General features: G+C 38.8%; 2 protein-coding genes across 4 annotated transcripts; one reads left to right on the top strand and one right to left on the bottom strand.

Moving 5' to 3' along the window:
- The first annotated feature begins 4,561 nt into the window (after positions 1 to 4,561).
- Positions 4,562 to 6,821, top strand: LOC108143918 (beta-catenin-like protein 1). The gene is made up of 4 exons (XM_017268498.1): positions 4,562 to 4,648; positions 4,706 to 6,151; positions 6,438 to 6,633; positions 6,699 to 6,821. Exons 1-4 carry the CDS (start codon positions 4,619 to 4,621, stop codon positions 6,782 to 6,784), a joined length of 1,758 nt encoding a protein of 585 aa, XP_017123987.1. The 5' UTR covers positions 4,562 to 4,618; the 3' UTR covers positions 6,785 to 6,821.
- Positions 6,822 to 6,829: 8 nt separating this feature from the next.
- LOC108143920 (succinate--CoA ligase [ADP-forming] subunit beta, mitochondrial) lies at positions 6,830 to 11,736 on the bottom strand. 3 transcript variants are annotated; one of them, XM_017268499.2, is made up of 10 exons: positions 11,700 to 11,736; positions 11,558 to 11,632; positions 10,324 to 10,427; positions 9,400 to 9,552; positions 9,175 to 9,337; positions 8,836 to 9,103; positions 8,707 to 8,709; positions 8,066 to 8,490; positions 7,832 to 8,001; positions 6,830 to 7,197 (listed from the first exon to the last, which is right to left on the bottom strand). In XM_017268499.2, the coding sequence occupies exons 2-10, from the start codon at positions 11,624 to 11,626 to the stop codon at positions 7,014 to 7,016; spliced, it is 1,539 nt and encodes a 512-aa protein (XP_017123988.1). In that variant the 5' UTR covers positions 11,627 to 11,632; positions 11,700 to 11,736; the 3' UTR covers positions 6,830 to 7,013. The 3 variants fall into 3 exon arrangements, with proteins under 3 accessions (XP_017123988.1, XP_017123990.1, XP_017123989.1); XM_017268501.2 differs by lacking the exon at positions 8,707 to 8,709 and having other exon boundaries at positions 11,700 to 11,733; XM_017268500.2 differs by lacking the exon at positions 11,700 to 11,736 and having other exon boundaries at positions 11,558 to 11,682.
- Between the last annotated feature and the right edge of the window lie 336 nt (positions 11,737 to 12,072).

Genomic DNA, 12,072 nt, shown 5'->3' with positions numbered 1-12,072 from the left:
AATTATCTTGTAAATGATCAGCTAGTTTCCTCTCGACCTTTCCCAGTCTGTGGATACCAGTTTTGGAAAATTCAGACTGCAATTTGCTTCAGTTTATTTTTGGCACATGCAGTAGCAAAGGCAGCAACAGAAAAATACTTTTTCCTTCGCTGATTCACTCCCCGATTTGATAGACAACCAGGCTAGCCAGTTTCTTCATACTCTTCGAAAGGATGTTATAAGTTTGTGTATATCTTTTATCTTTTCTTGCAATATTAATGAAAATTAGAGAAATAATAAATTGTAATAGAATCTAAAATAAAAAAAACATTGCTAGAGCAATAAAATTGAACTCACTTACAAGATCTTAAAAAAAATAGTCAACATAAATAATCTAAACTTTATTCGTGTATTGTCAACATAAAAATAAAAGACAAAGTCTTAAAAATGTAATATGTAAATTTACATTTTTATAACATTTGGTATTGCCATCGTTGTTTTTCAGCTCATGCACTATTCATAACAAGTTTGATGACTCATGTGATAATGCCTTTAGATTGGGAAGGGTATGCTTTATTCGCAAAACCTTTTGTATCTGGCTTTGTTTTTTGTGCAAAATAGCAAATCGGGCGTCGGTCGCTTAAACGCTTGGACGGTCGTGTCGTGTCGCCGTCGCATATTCATATTGTCCAGCAGTTGCAAGTCGCTGGTGGCTAGTTGCTATTGCCGATGTTGCTGCTGTTGATGTTGCTGTTGTTACTGTTACTGTTGCTGCTGCTGCTGCCTTGCTGTTTTGTGCTGTGGCGCAGTTAAAGACACAATGACCTTGGGTGAAAGTTGCTCTCCATTTCTATTTTGTGTGTGTATTGTTGTTTGTTTGTTTTTTTGTGGCCCATTCACTGGCATTGTTGCTGTTGCTGTTGCTAATGCCTCTGCCATGCCATTTTTTATACACATATATTGTGTTTTTCAATGATTTTGCCTTATTTGCTCTTGTCGCCCCGACTTCTTCCCTTTTTGTTTACGGCCATGATTTGTGTATGTGCTTGAGATTATTTGTTCGGCTTGTGTTTTACCCCTCACCCCACCCCATTGTTGCTATTAGTTTTGATTACTTTTGCTCTTGATTAAGACTTTGATTGATGCACGAGTGGGCGGGCGAGGGAGGTCAGGAAGAAGCGCTGCAAAGCAGAACGGAAATGGATCGCGTGCCGGAAGTGGAGGGGTTGAAAATCCTATACTTGGACTTCTTTGGCTTGAGTTTCGCAATTTTCATAATTTATTCACTCACTCATTTTCGGTAATTAAAAAATTTGATCCATAGCCCAAGTGCAACTTTTGATTTTGCAACAATCACTGCATTTATTCACGCTTCGCCAATCCGCTGACCAAGATTCTAACGAGAATAAATCATGTTTGTAATAGCATTATAATCAATTATTAATATTTAAGTGTTGTTCTGGTTTTATTATTGTTTATTTTTCTTTGTTGCAGCCAACTTTAATTAGCAGCAAAAGCAAACAGTGCACAACGAAAATCTTATGAAATACGTAATTAAACTTGATTATTGTTACGAACCAAAAAATCAGAAGGCAACAAAGTAAGAAAATCTTGTAACAAGATCAAAGACAAGAATACAGCGCATATACATATTTATTCTGGCGGGAAAGCTAGTTAAATATATTGTACAAATGTGCTTAAAATAATTAATTGCCTTTTCCTGTTAGCATGCAACAAATTTTAAAATATTTGGACCTTCCTTAAAAAGTATTTACGAAAAGAAACTTGATTAGTTTTCAATATAACTTATTTCTTTTGCAGAGAAATATAAAATAATAGGCAAATAGTCCTTCAACATAACGTAAACAAGATTTCAATACAAGTCAAGCCATATCAGATGCTAGAACTTAGTGCATAATTAAATATCTAGTCACAGGGAAAGTCTTTAAGCTGGAAGAGATATATTTCACCATTTATTCCGTTTCGTTGTCAAGTTCGTGGTGCATTTTAATGGCACACACGATGGATGGCCTAAAACTGGTTGAGAACGGTTCAAGCCAAAAAATCCAAAACAGACGCGAGACGCGACTGCAATTAATTTACAATGCACAACGGCATCAACTACAGCAACAACTGCAACAAAAACAACAACAGCAGAGACGGCGCGTGATCTATGCGATCAATGGTCAGTGGGGGTTTTCGAGGGGTTTTCGGGCGGGGAGGTGGTTAACCGACTGGCCAACGACAAGTGACCCCATTTTTATTGGAACCTCTAAACGTGCGTTGTTGCTACCGCTGCCGCTTGTTCTACTTTGAAATTTCACTTTTCAAATCCGAACTCGTGTGTGAGTGGGCAAGCAAAAAAGCAAAAATAATTAATAAGAAAAACATAAAAACGTGCGAGCATGCGTGAGTTCAAAGTTATTTCTTGGCAAGTTCGTTGCCTAAGTCTTTTGAATGCAGTGCAGTGCAAAATGCAGCATAAAATATACGATAATTCGAAAGAGCCAAAACAACAGCAAAGACCGACTAAAATATGTTGGGGAATATGGCGAGAGACAGATAAAGCAAAAAGCAAACCAATGCAACCGGAGAGCAAAGCCAAGGCAACAACATTGACGATTTAACCTCAAACTTCAAAGTGTCACTGTCATGGCCCTTTTTACTACCCCGCAGCCGAGCAACAGCAACAGCAACAACAAAAACAGCAGCCATCCGTCGTCTTCGTGGTCGTCGCCATAACCTGTTGGCAATTCAGTTTATGACTTTTTGCCCGCCACCGTGGGACAAGATGGATAAAAGTCTGAGTCAGTGATCAATTATAAATCTTAGGAAAATGTTGTTAAAAAATTTAATTCTAAATTCTTTTATTTTTAAAATTACCCTTTTTTATATTTTACAAATCGCTTTAAAAATATCTAAAACAGTAAAAACTATAGATCCAGTGTTAATAAATATGTGTACTTTTATATATTTAATTAACACTGGCTCTATTTTGTACATTATTTAGAGATTCACTTTTATTTTCATGTCGAATAACTTTTAAATTCCAAAAACAGATATAAAAAAAACAGTCGAGCAGTACTTCTATATATATAAATTATAGTAACGACTATTTTTTGTTTATTTTGGGATATTGGGCTTATTAACTCGGTACATATAAATCATATTAAAAAAAAACAGTTAAAATTAGCTATTTAAAACGATCCGAGTTCTAAACATGTTACGAAAATAAGCATTTATAAATCAATTTCAAATAAATAAAAACTGTATAGTAATTTGAAGTTCAAGCTTTGACAAAGCTAAGCTTTCACCGGTATTTTGTCCCACTGTACTGGCTCACGTATTGCCACCAAAAGTGGGTCAACATGAAACAAGCCAGAAAAGAGTAAAAAAAAAGCGGCAGCAGCCACAGCAACAATACCAACACCAATGGCAACTGCAAAGGCAGCAACAACAACGCCAAATCACGCTGACGAACTGGCTTGAAGAAAGACTGGCTCGAAGAAAGCCCGACAGTGCGAATGAGATGGCAACAGGCGCACAACCACACCAGCACACACACTCCCCAAAACAACTTGTTGAATTGTCAGAGCTTAAAGCAGTTGTAAATATATTTTTGGGGCTTGGCCTTTAGGAATTTATGTAAAGTCGTCATCATAGTCGCAGACGCAGGGCTAAAACATGCAAATGCCCTTTGGGAGGCTGGGTGGTTGTGGCAGGAATGGATTATATTACATTACATTATTAATTTAATTTGTAGGAATTTGTGTGAGATATAACTAGCAACTTAAAATAAATCAAAACAGACAAGCAAGTCACAATATTTTTTAGAAACAATTTACAAATTATAACATAATGTTGTAAAACACTTTAAAAATACTTTATAAAAAAACACTAAAACACTTTATTTTAGATTGACCTTGTTATTTTTAATGTATTTATATTTTCAGTGTCCTAATTATTTGTTTCAATATCATATTACTAACTATCGTTTCAATCATTTAAGTTAAAATTCTTAATATACTTAAGTGTTTCTATTTAATTTAATCAACCTACTGGGTTCCCCTTCTAACCGAAGTGCTAGCAAACAGAAAAATAAATGTATACTGACGATTTTAATTTGATAGTTAGAAACTTTTTTGTCCTATATATTAAAACTAAAAAGCTTTAGGTGAAATAATAGAAATAAACCATTGTATGTAAAAAATACTGCTGAAAAGTTATAATAATTTTTGTATCACACTATGTTAATATAAAGAAAGAAAAAAAAATTTTAACTGCCAAACCAAAATGAAATTACATCTATAAGGGTTAAATGGTAGGAGGCTTCGATAAGGCTATTTATCAAAGTTCTCAACCTTTAGCCTAGAAAATTAAAACGTTAGAAATCGATGTTTTTGGCGTAATTTTGATTTTTAAAATTAAAAAATATTGTTTTTTACTATTTCAAGAGTAGTGTTGAATAGTTAGTGCATTTAAAAATTAAAAATTTAACAAAGGGTTCAAGAAAAGGTGTGACAAATCGATAAAAATGGTTAAATATCGATTATCCCAGCTGAACATCGATAAGACAGGTAATTTAAAAACATCGTAGTTGGCAACGACGCATTCCCACCTCTATTAAGACCCCGCAACCATGGACATCGGCGAACTGCTGGCTTTTAAGGTAAATATTATAGTGATTCCTGAGATATAGCCACATCTGAACCATCCCAAATTGTAGCCGGAACAGACGCCAAAGCGTCCGCACGAGGACGACGACGAGGACTTCGATTTGGAGAGCTCCCATGGAAAACGGGGCGGTGGCGATGAGAAAATCAAACGCATGCGGCGCATCGCCGAAGCCAAGGAGTCGGCACACTATTTGAAACAGAGTGGAGGAGCATCTGCCGCATCTGGCGGCGGCACCACCACCACCAGCTTCGAATTCGATCCGGAACTCACGGAGGAGGAGCGACTGAACATCCTTAAGTATGTGGAGAACGAGGAGGCCGATGGCGACGTTCTGGACGAGCAGAGCCTCAAGAAACTGATACTGGTGTTCGAGAAGAGGAACCTCAAGAACCAGGAGATGCGCATCAAGTTCGCCGACAGTCCCGAAAAGTTCATGGACTCGGAGGTGGAGCTGCACACAGTGATCCAGGAGCTGAAGGGCGTGGCCACGGTTCCCGATCTGTATCCGCTCCTCGTGGAACTGCATGGCTTGCACAGTTTACTGGAACTACTGGCCCACCAAAACACGGACATAGCTGTGGCCGTTGTGGATCTCTTGCAGGAGGTAACCGACGTGGACATACTGGGCGAAAGTCAAGAGGGTGCCGAATCCCTGATAGAAGCCCTAAGGAAGGAGCAAATCTGTGCTCTGCTCGTCCAGAATTTGGAGAGACTGAACGAGCAGGTCAAGGAGGAATCCGATGGAGTGCATAACACACTGGCCATTGTGGAGAACCTCACAGAAATCGATTCGGAATTCGTCAAGGAGGCCGCCGAACAGGGATTATTGGCCTGGCTGCTGAAACGCCTGCGCGGAAAGTCGCCCTTCGATCCCAACAAACTGTACTGCAGCGAGATTCTATCCATTCTCATACAAACCGAGAATGATAACCGATTGCTGCTGGGCTCGCTGGATGGAGTGGATGTGCTGCTCCAACAGCTGGCCGTCTACAAAAGACACGATCCCGGGAGCAACGAGGAGCAGGAGTATATGCAGAACCTATTCAATTGCCTCTGTTCCGCTCTGATGGCCCGTGAGAATCGCGATCGCTTCCTCAGCGGCGAGGGTCTTCAGCTAATGAACCTGATGCTCAGGGAGAAGAAAATGTCGCGCAATGGTTCGCTCAAGGTTCTCGATCATGCCATGGCCGGTCAGGATGGCAGGGACAATTGTAACAAGTTCGTCGAGATCCTCGGCCTGCGCACCATCTTTCCGCTCTTCATGAAAACCCCCAAGCGCAACAAGCAGCGACTGATCTCCGCCGACGAGCACGAGGAGCATGTGACCTCCGTCATTGCATCGATGCTGCGCAACTGCAAGGGCACGCATCGCCAGCGAATGTTGGCCAAGTTCACTGAGAACGATCACGAGAAGGTGGACCGGCTGCTGGAGCTGCATCTCAAGTATCTGGCCAAGGTGGAGGCCATAGACAAGGAGATCGATCAGCAGGCTAAGGCAAGTAGAAAATAATAAACAAACTAAAAAGATAGCTATACTCTTGTCAATATAGATAGAATGGATATAGTGGTAAGAAACTAATCAAATAGAAAATGTTTTCCTAAAATTGTTTAAAAGACTGTTTCCCCATATATTTAAAATCCTATCAAAGACAACAACTTGCAAAACAAAGCTAAAAAATCTATTTCAAACTAACTTTTAGACAAATTATGATTTTATACGGTACTGGAGCTTTTAGATGTATACTTATGATTCTTTTACTTAACTTTATATAACCCCACAGGATCCCAGCATTGACGAGGACGAAGAGGCGGAGAACAACTATATTAAACGGCTGACAGGAGGACTGTTCACATTGCAGCGCATCGACTACATCCTGCTGGAGGTCAGTGCCACCGGCGATACTGTGAAGCAGCGCGTTTTGCAGATCCTTAACTTGCGTGGCGCCTCCATGAAGACCATACGCAGCATCATGAGAGGTAATCCCCTAAAGAATCTTTCTATTCAAAACCAAACTAACCATTCGTAAAAACTGTTTGCACAGAATACGCTGGCAACCTGGGCGATGGCGACACTGACTGGCGGGAACAGGAGCAGACCCACATTTTATCTCTAGTCGATCGTTTCTAAGGCTCACCATACAATAAACAAAACAGAACTATTAAAACTGAAATCTTTCGAAAACGTAATAGGAAATTTATGGCGGTAAAATGTCTATATAAACTCTGACAGCTTAATCATTGTGGTGAGTTCAATAAAGGATTTGGATTTTTAGGAATGGCTTCTTTCCGGTTGTTTGTGTAATTTTTAGAAAAATCTCGAGCAGATCCCACTTGGTTCTTGAATGGAATGCCGGCCTTCACTTCTTATCCTTCTTGTCAGAGGATTCATTCTTTTTGCAAATGTCTTTCTTTTCCTCTTTTTTCTTTGCCTCTTTCTTCGTGCAATCGGATTTCTTGTCATCCTTCTTATCCCCTTTCTTCTCATCTTTCTTCTCATCCTTCTTATCGTCTTTCTTGCAATCTGCTTTTCCACCCTTTCCACTAAAGTGTAGTAATTAAATCGAGTTAGAAACTTATTTGTAAATCAAAAAAATGTGTGCTTTCGTTTAAATTCAGATAAAACTATGCATAATTAAGTTCTAAAGAAAGTAAAAAGCATGTTCAGTTTAAGATTGTTTTTTTGTGTTTTAATTTAAAGCAAACTAAATAGCATAATACACAAGATGGAACTGCTTTTGAAGCAGTGTCGCAATTAAATAAATAAAAATTAAATGAATTTTTGCAAAAATCACAATTAAAACGTACTTTCTGTTCCATTTTTCTATTATTCAAGTGCAATTAATGTTGACTATTTTAGATACAATATAGAAATTGTTTAGGTGCAAAGAGAACACTCAACTTGCTGAATTATTCGAATTATCTATATGACATATCTTAGGACTCTCAACAGTTTTAAACTTAACATTTTTGCAAAATTAATTCATCAATTGTTCGACCGATCGTTACGAACACATAATGCTCTAACTACGAACCGATGGCATAGTTTTTCATTGAGTAGTTTGAGTGGCTAGAGTAAATGTTAGGTTTTGGTTCTACTTTTCTTGTCGACTTTCACATTTGTGTCTGCGTGTGCTTATGAGTGTTGACTTAGCCGGTATCTGATGGAGCTATCTACTTTTGGGCATCGGGAATCTCGAAGTTCACATCCATCTTCATTTCGCGGGCCAACTTCACGATTTGCGCCAAGTGCACGGCCAGATCGGCAGCCTTGTCCAGATCGTCGCGTGCCAGAATCTTCAGTCCAGATGTGCGAATCAATTCGCGGGCTTCCTTGACTTTGGTGCCCTGCAAAAATAATTGATATTATTAATCATATACAATGATCAATTAAAGACCATATTCCACTCACCTGGAGACGCACAACCACGGGCATGTTCAGATTCAGGTCCTTGGTGGCGGAAATGATACCCTCGGCAATGACATCGCATCGCATGATGCCTCCGAAAATGTTGACCAGAATGCAGAGCACCTTCGGGTCGGAGGTGATGATCTTGAAGGCGGCCTTGACAGCCTCGGCAGTGGCACCACCACCCACATCCAGGAAATTGGCTGGCTCGCCGCCGTACAGCTTAATAATATCCATGGTGGCCATGGCCAGACCGGCGCCATTCACCATGCAACCAATAGTGCCATCCAGGGCAATGTAGTTCAGGTTGTATTTGGCAGCCTCAACTTCCTTTGGATCCTCTTGGGTCCAATCACGCAGAGCGAACAGCTCCTTCTGGCGGAACTCAGCATTGTCGTCGAAGCGCAGCTTGGCGTCCAATGCGAAATCTGCGGTAAAGCATTTTAAATGATTAAAAAACATTAAATAGGTGAATTAAAGTGAAATTAATTATATAGCTTATTTAGCACAAAAATTCGATTGCTGTCAAATGAATTTATGTTTATGGAAACATATCTGAAGATTAAAAATGGAATTATTAATCTTTGTAAATCCTGCACCAATAATATTTCCAAACTAAATGTTAGTGGGTGATATATACTTACAGCCTGGACAGAAAGACATGAAATCCAGTGACATTCACAAATGGGTTATTTTGTTAGAAAAGATGAGATGAGATATTAGAATAAGTCACACATAGAAACACTAAAGAGAAATTAAATCCGAAAACTTACAGCCACTCATGGCATCCTCGGCATACGGGTTGATCTCAACCAAGAGTGCGTCCTTCTTGACGAACAGATCGTACAGGTTCATCAACATCTGGACGTGGGTGTCCTCACCATCACCGCCCAGACCAACTTTCTTAATGATCTTCTGGGCCTGTTCGCAGGTCAAACCAGTGCCAATATCGATGGGTTCGTACAGAATGGCATCGGGACTGCTGGCAGCCACCTCCTCAATGTCAACGCCACCCTCCTTGGAGGCAATCAAGACGGGACCCTGAAAATTAGATTAATTTATACATTATAATAGGTGACCATTTCTGATATTTGACGCATTTTTGGACTTACGTTAAAGGCACGCTCCATCATCACGGCGAAGTAGAACTCACGGCGGGGGAATTTCCTTTCGGCTACCATCACCTTCTTGCAGATGCGACCAGCTGCTCCGGTTTGCTTGGTGACTAGAAGTTGATCGATCATCTTTGCGGAAATCTCCTCAGCGGTTTGGGGGCTGCAAATTGATGAGATATTTAATGAATATCCCAACAGAATAAATCATTGCTAATTACTCACTCGTAGACCACGCGAACACCTCCCTTCAGGCCATTCTTGAAGGTTCCCTTGCCTCGTCCTCCGGCCAGAACCTGGGCCTTCAGCACCAGATTGTCCGTCTTCAGCTTGGTGGCAATGTCGTTGGCCTCCTTTCCGTTCTTGGCAACAGCGAAACTGCAAAAGAAATGAGTCATTTAGTATGCTAAATAATTTCTGGGTGTTCTCTATACGATGCCGCAATAAATTTGGATTGATAAGAACATTTCACGTGAATTCTCTTATCAATAAGCGTCAAAATTGTGAATCCCGAAGGCTAGAAATTTTTGAGACAAGGTTATTCGGTCGTTCGGGAGATGAGAAGCATACCTTGAGAAAAACGTACATAATCGTATGATTTTGCTTTGCATTCAATAGATTAAGGTACGTTATTTTTTAACTTCACAAAAAGATTTTTTGGCCAAGAAACTACTTTTACTTTAAATGAGGATTTCAAGTTTTAAGATCTGAAGGCATCTACTGTTTGGATTGAAATAAATCGATTTTAAATAACCGTATCGACTTGTATTAAACCAAGACATTTAATTTGTATTTTATTAATATTTTTTTAATTTTTTAAACTACTATCACCTTGGTTATCTCCCGTCTTTTACAACTTATCAAAGCCCACGTCACTGACCCTTGTCACTTTATGTTGATCAAAGTGTATAACTTGTTATCAACCTTATCATCGGTGGCTGCGCTTCTATGGTTTGTTTACCCCAGCCTAGCTAATTAATGCAAATTATTAAGTTCAGCCAAAGTCCAAGACGAAAATAAACCACTGAAACCGTCGACGCAACGACAACGCGGCACTTCCATTGAACTTTGGACCGCAACTTTGTGGCTGATTGTGGTTGTTTCCCTACGCGAATTTGATAATTCCGGTTGGGTTTTGGTCATACTCACCGAGGTGTTGGGATTTTGCTCTCGTTGAGGAGACTATAGGAAACATGCTCCTGGACATTGAGGTTCCTCAACTGCTGGACGGCAACAGGAGCCAGGCCAAGAATCTGAAAAATAGGAAATAGAAGGGTTAATATGAAATACAGATTTATAAGGCAGAATTGAATTTAAAATTATAAGTAGTTTAGGAGTTCAAAATAGAGGATCAAAAATTTATTACCCACAGTTTATAAACTTTTTTAATAATTTTTAAATTTTTAAAATTATTTAGTACGAAATAGGACTCGTCTAAGGGTATGTTCACCATTGAAGTTGTGTTCATGGACCCAAAAAAAAAAAAAAAAAATGTGTTATCTAAAGAAAGTTACAAGAAAAAAAATTATTTTAATATTTTATATTTTAAGGAAATAATATTATTTTCAAGAACAAAACTTAAACAAAATAGGTATAGTTTGTTCCAAATTGTTTAATTACTTTATAGTTGAAGGAAACTACATATATTATTTTGAAGACCAAGAAATTAAACAAAATAAGTATAGTTTGTTCCAGTTCCAAAAAATGCTTTTTGCCATCTGGTAAATGAAACCTTTAATCCAGTCACGAGGTCATTGTCAAGCAAAAATGTATAAAAAACTGGTTCGCTGATTCATCCGAAAAACATAAACAAAAAAAATCAAAAGAGACGCAATCTGGGTTAAGAGCAAGTCTGGCGGATAACGGCGCTTCCCGGCGATAACCGAAACTAATTCGCAGATTAAGAATTTAATTTGAGGGCCCGGCAACTAAAACAACAACAACCGCGAACGATAAAGCAACAGTTGTCATACGCTCATTGATAAAAAAAAAAGGGAAAATTAAACAGGGGAATAAATTGGGCTTTCAAGGTCCACTCACACACACAAACACGAAAACAGCAGTTGCGTCACACTGATACAATAAAAAAAAGTCAGGTGTCTTCATGCGATCGTGACTCTCTTTGGATCGGAAAAATATATACTTTAAGCGTTCTCACTGGGGAATTATTTGTTTAACAAATTAAAGGGAATTTAAAACGAAATTAGTTTTTAGCGATAAGCGATCTCCACCCCCGCACTCCGCGATCCCATCGTGCATTCACCATGTGTGAGTAAGACAGAGAGAGAGAAAGAGCGAACACCTCTCTCTTTTCGCCTTATTATGTAAAGCGTCTGGTTTTTGCATTTTTTACAAAAATATGACCTTTAATTGGCGGACTTACCTTTTTAACGGCCGCTGGCCTAACTGTTTCCAGAAGGGGACCTCCCGTTCGTGCCAAGAATGAAGCCATTTTATTCTAAAATCGGTTAAAAACGTACGTCTAATAAGTTCAAAGCGGAAATTTTAACTTTAGAGCTGCTTACTGTTTGATTTTTTTGTCGTCACCTACTGAACTAGAGGTGGAGAAATTGGAAATGGAGAAAACACAGCGCTCGATAGTATCGATACCTCGAATACATTTAGTTGGGGTATTCCACTAAACGATTAAATCGCTTAACCGTTGAATTTCGGTCAGTTTTTGGTTAGCAGTTTCCATACGAACATTGAAAATATATTACAATTAATATCGAAATATAAGAGTAGTTTATTAATTTTCATTAAAAACTCTTCGCAGCTTTGCAATTCACTAGTAATCAAATTAAGAGGAATTATTTTAAACATCAAATCAAAAACTGCATTAGAGTTTGAGAATATTCTACTGTTTCAAACATCGACGTAATGCATAACTTCTCTTTT

This window comes from Drosophila elegans, unplaced genomic scaffold, assembly GCF_018152505.1.
Source record: "Drosophila elegans isolate 14027-0461.03 unplaced genomic scaffold, ASM1815250v1 contig_468, whole genome shotgun sequence".
NCBI lineage: Eukaryota > Metazoa > Arthropoda > Insecta > Diptera > Drosophilidae > Drosophila > Drosophila elegans.
The sequence above is the reverse complement of the archived record's forward strand: the minus strand, read 5'-3'. Positions and strand labels throughout refer to the sequence as shown.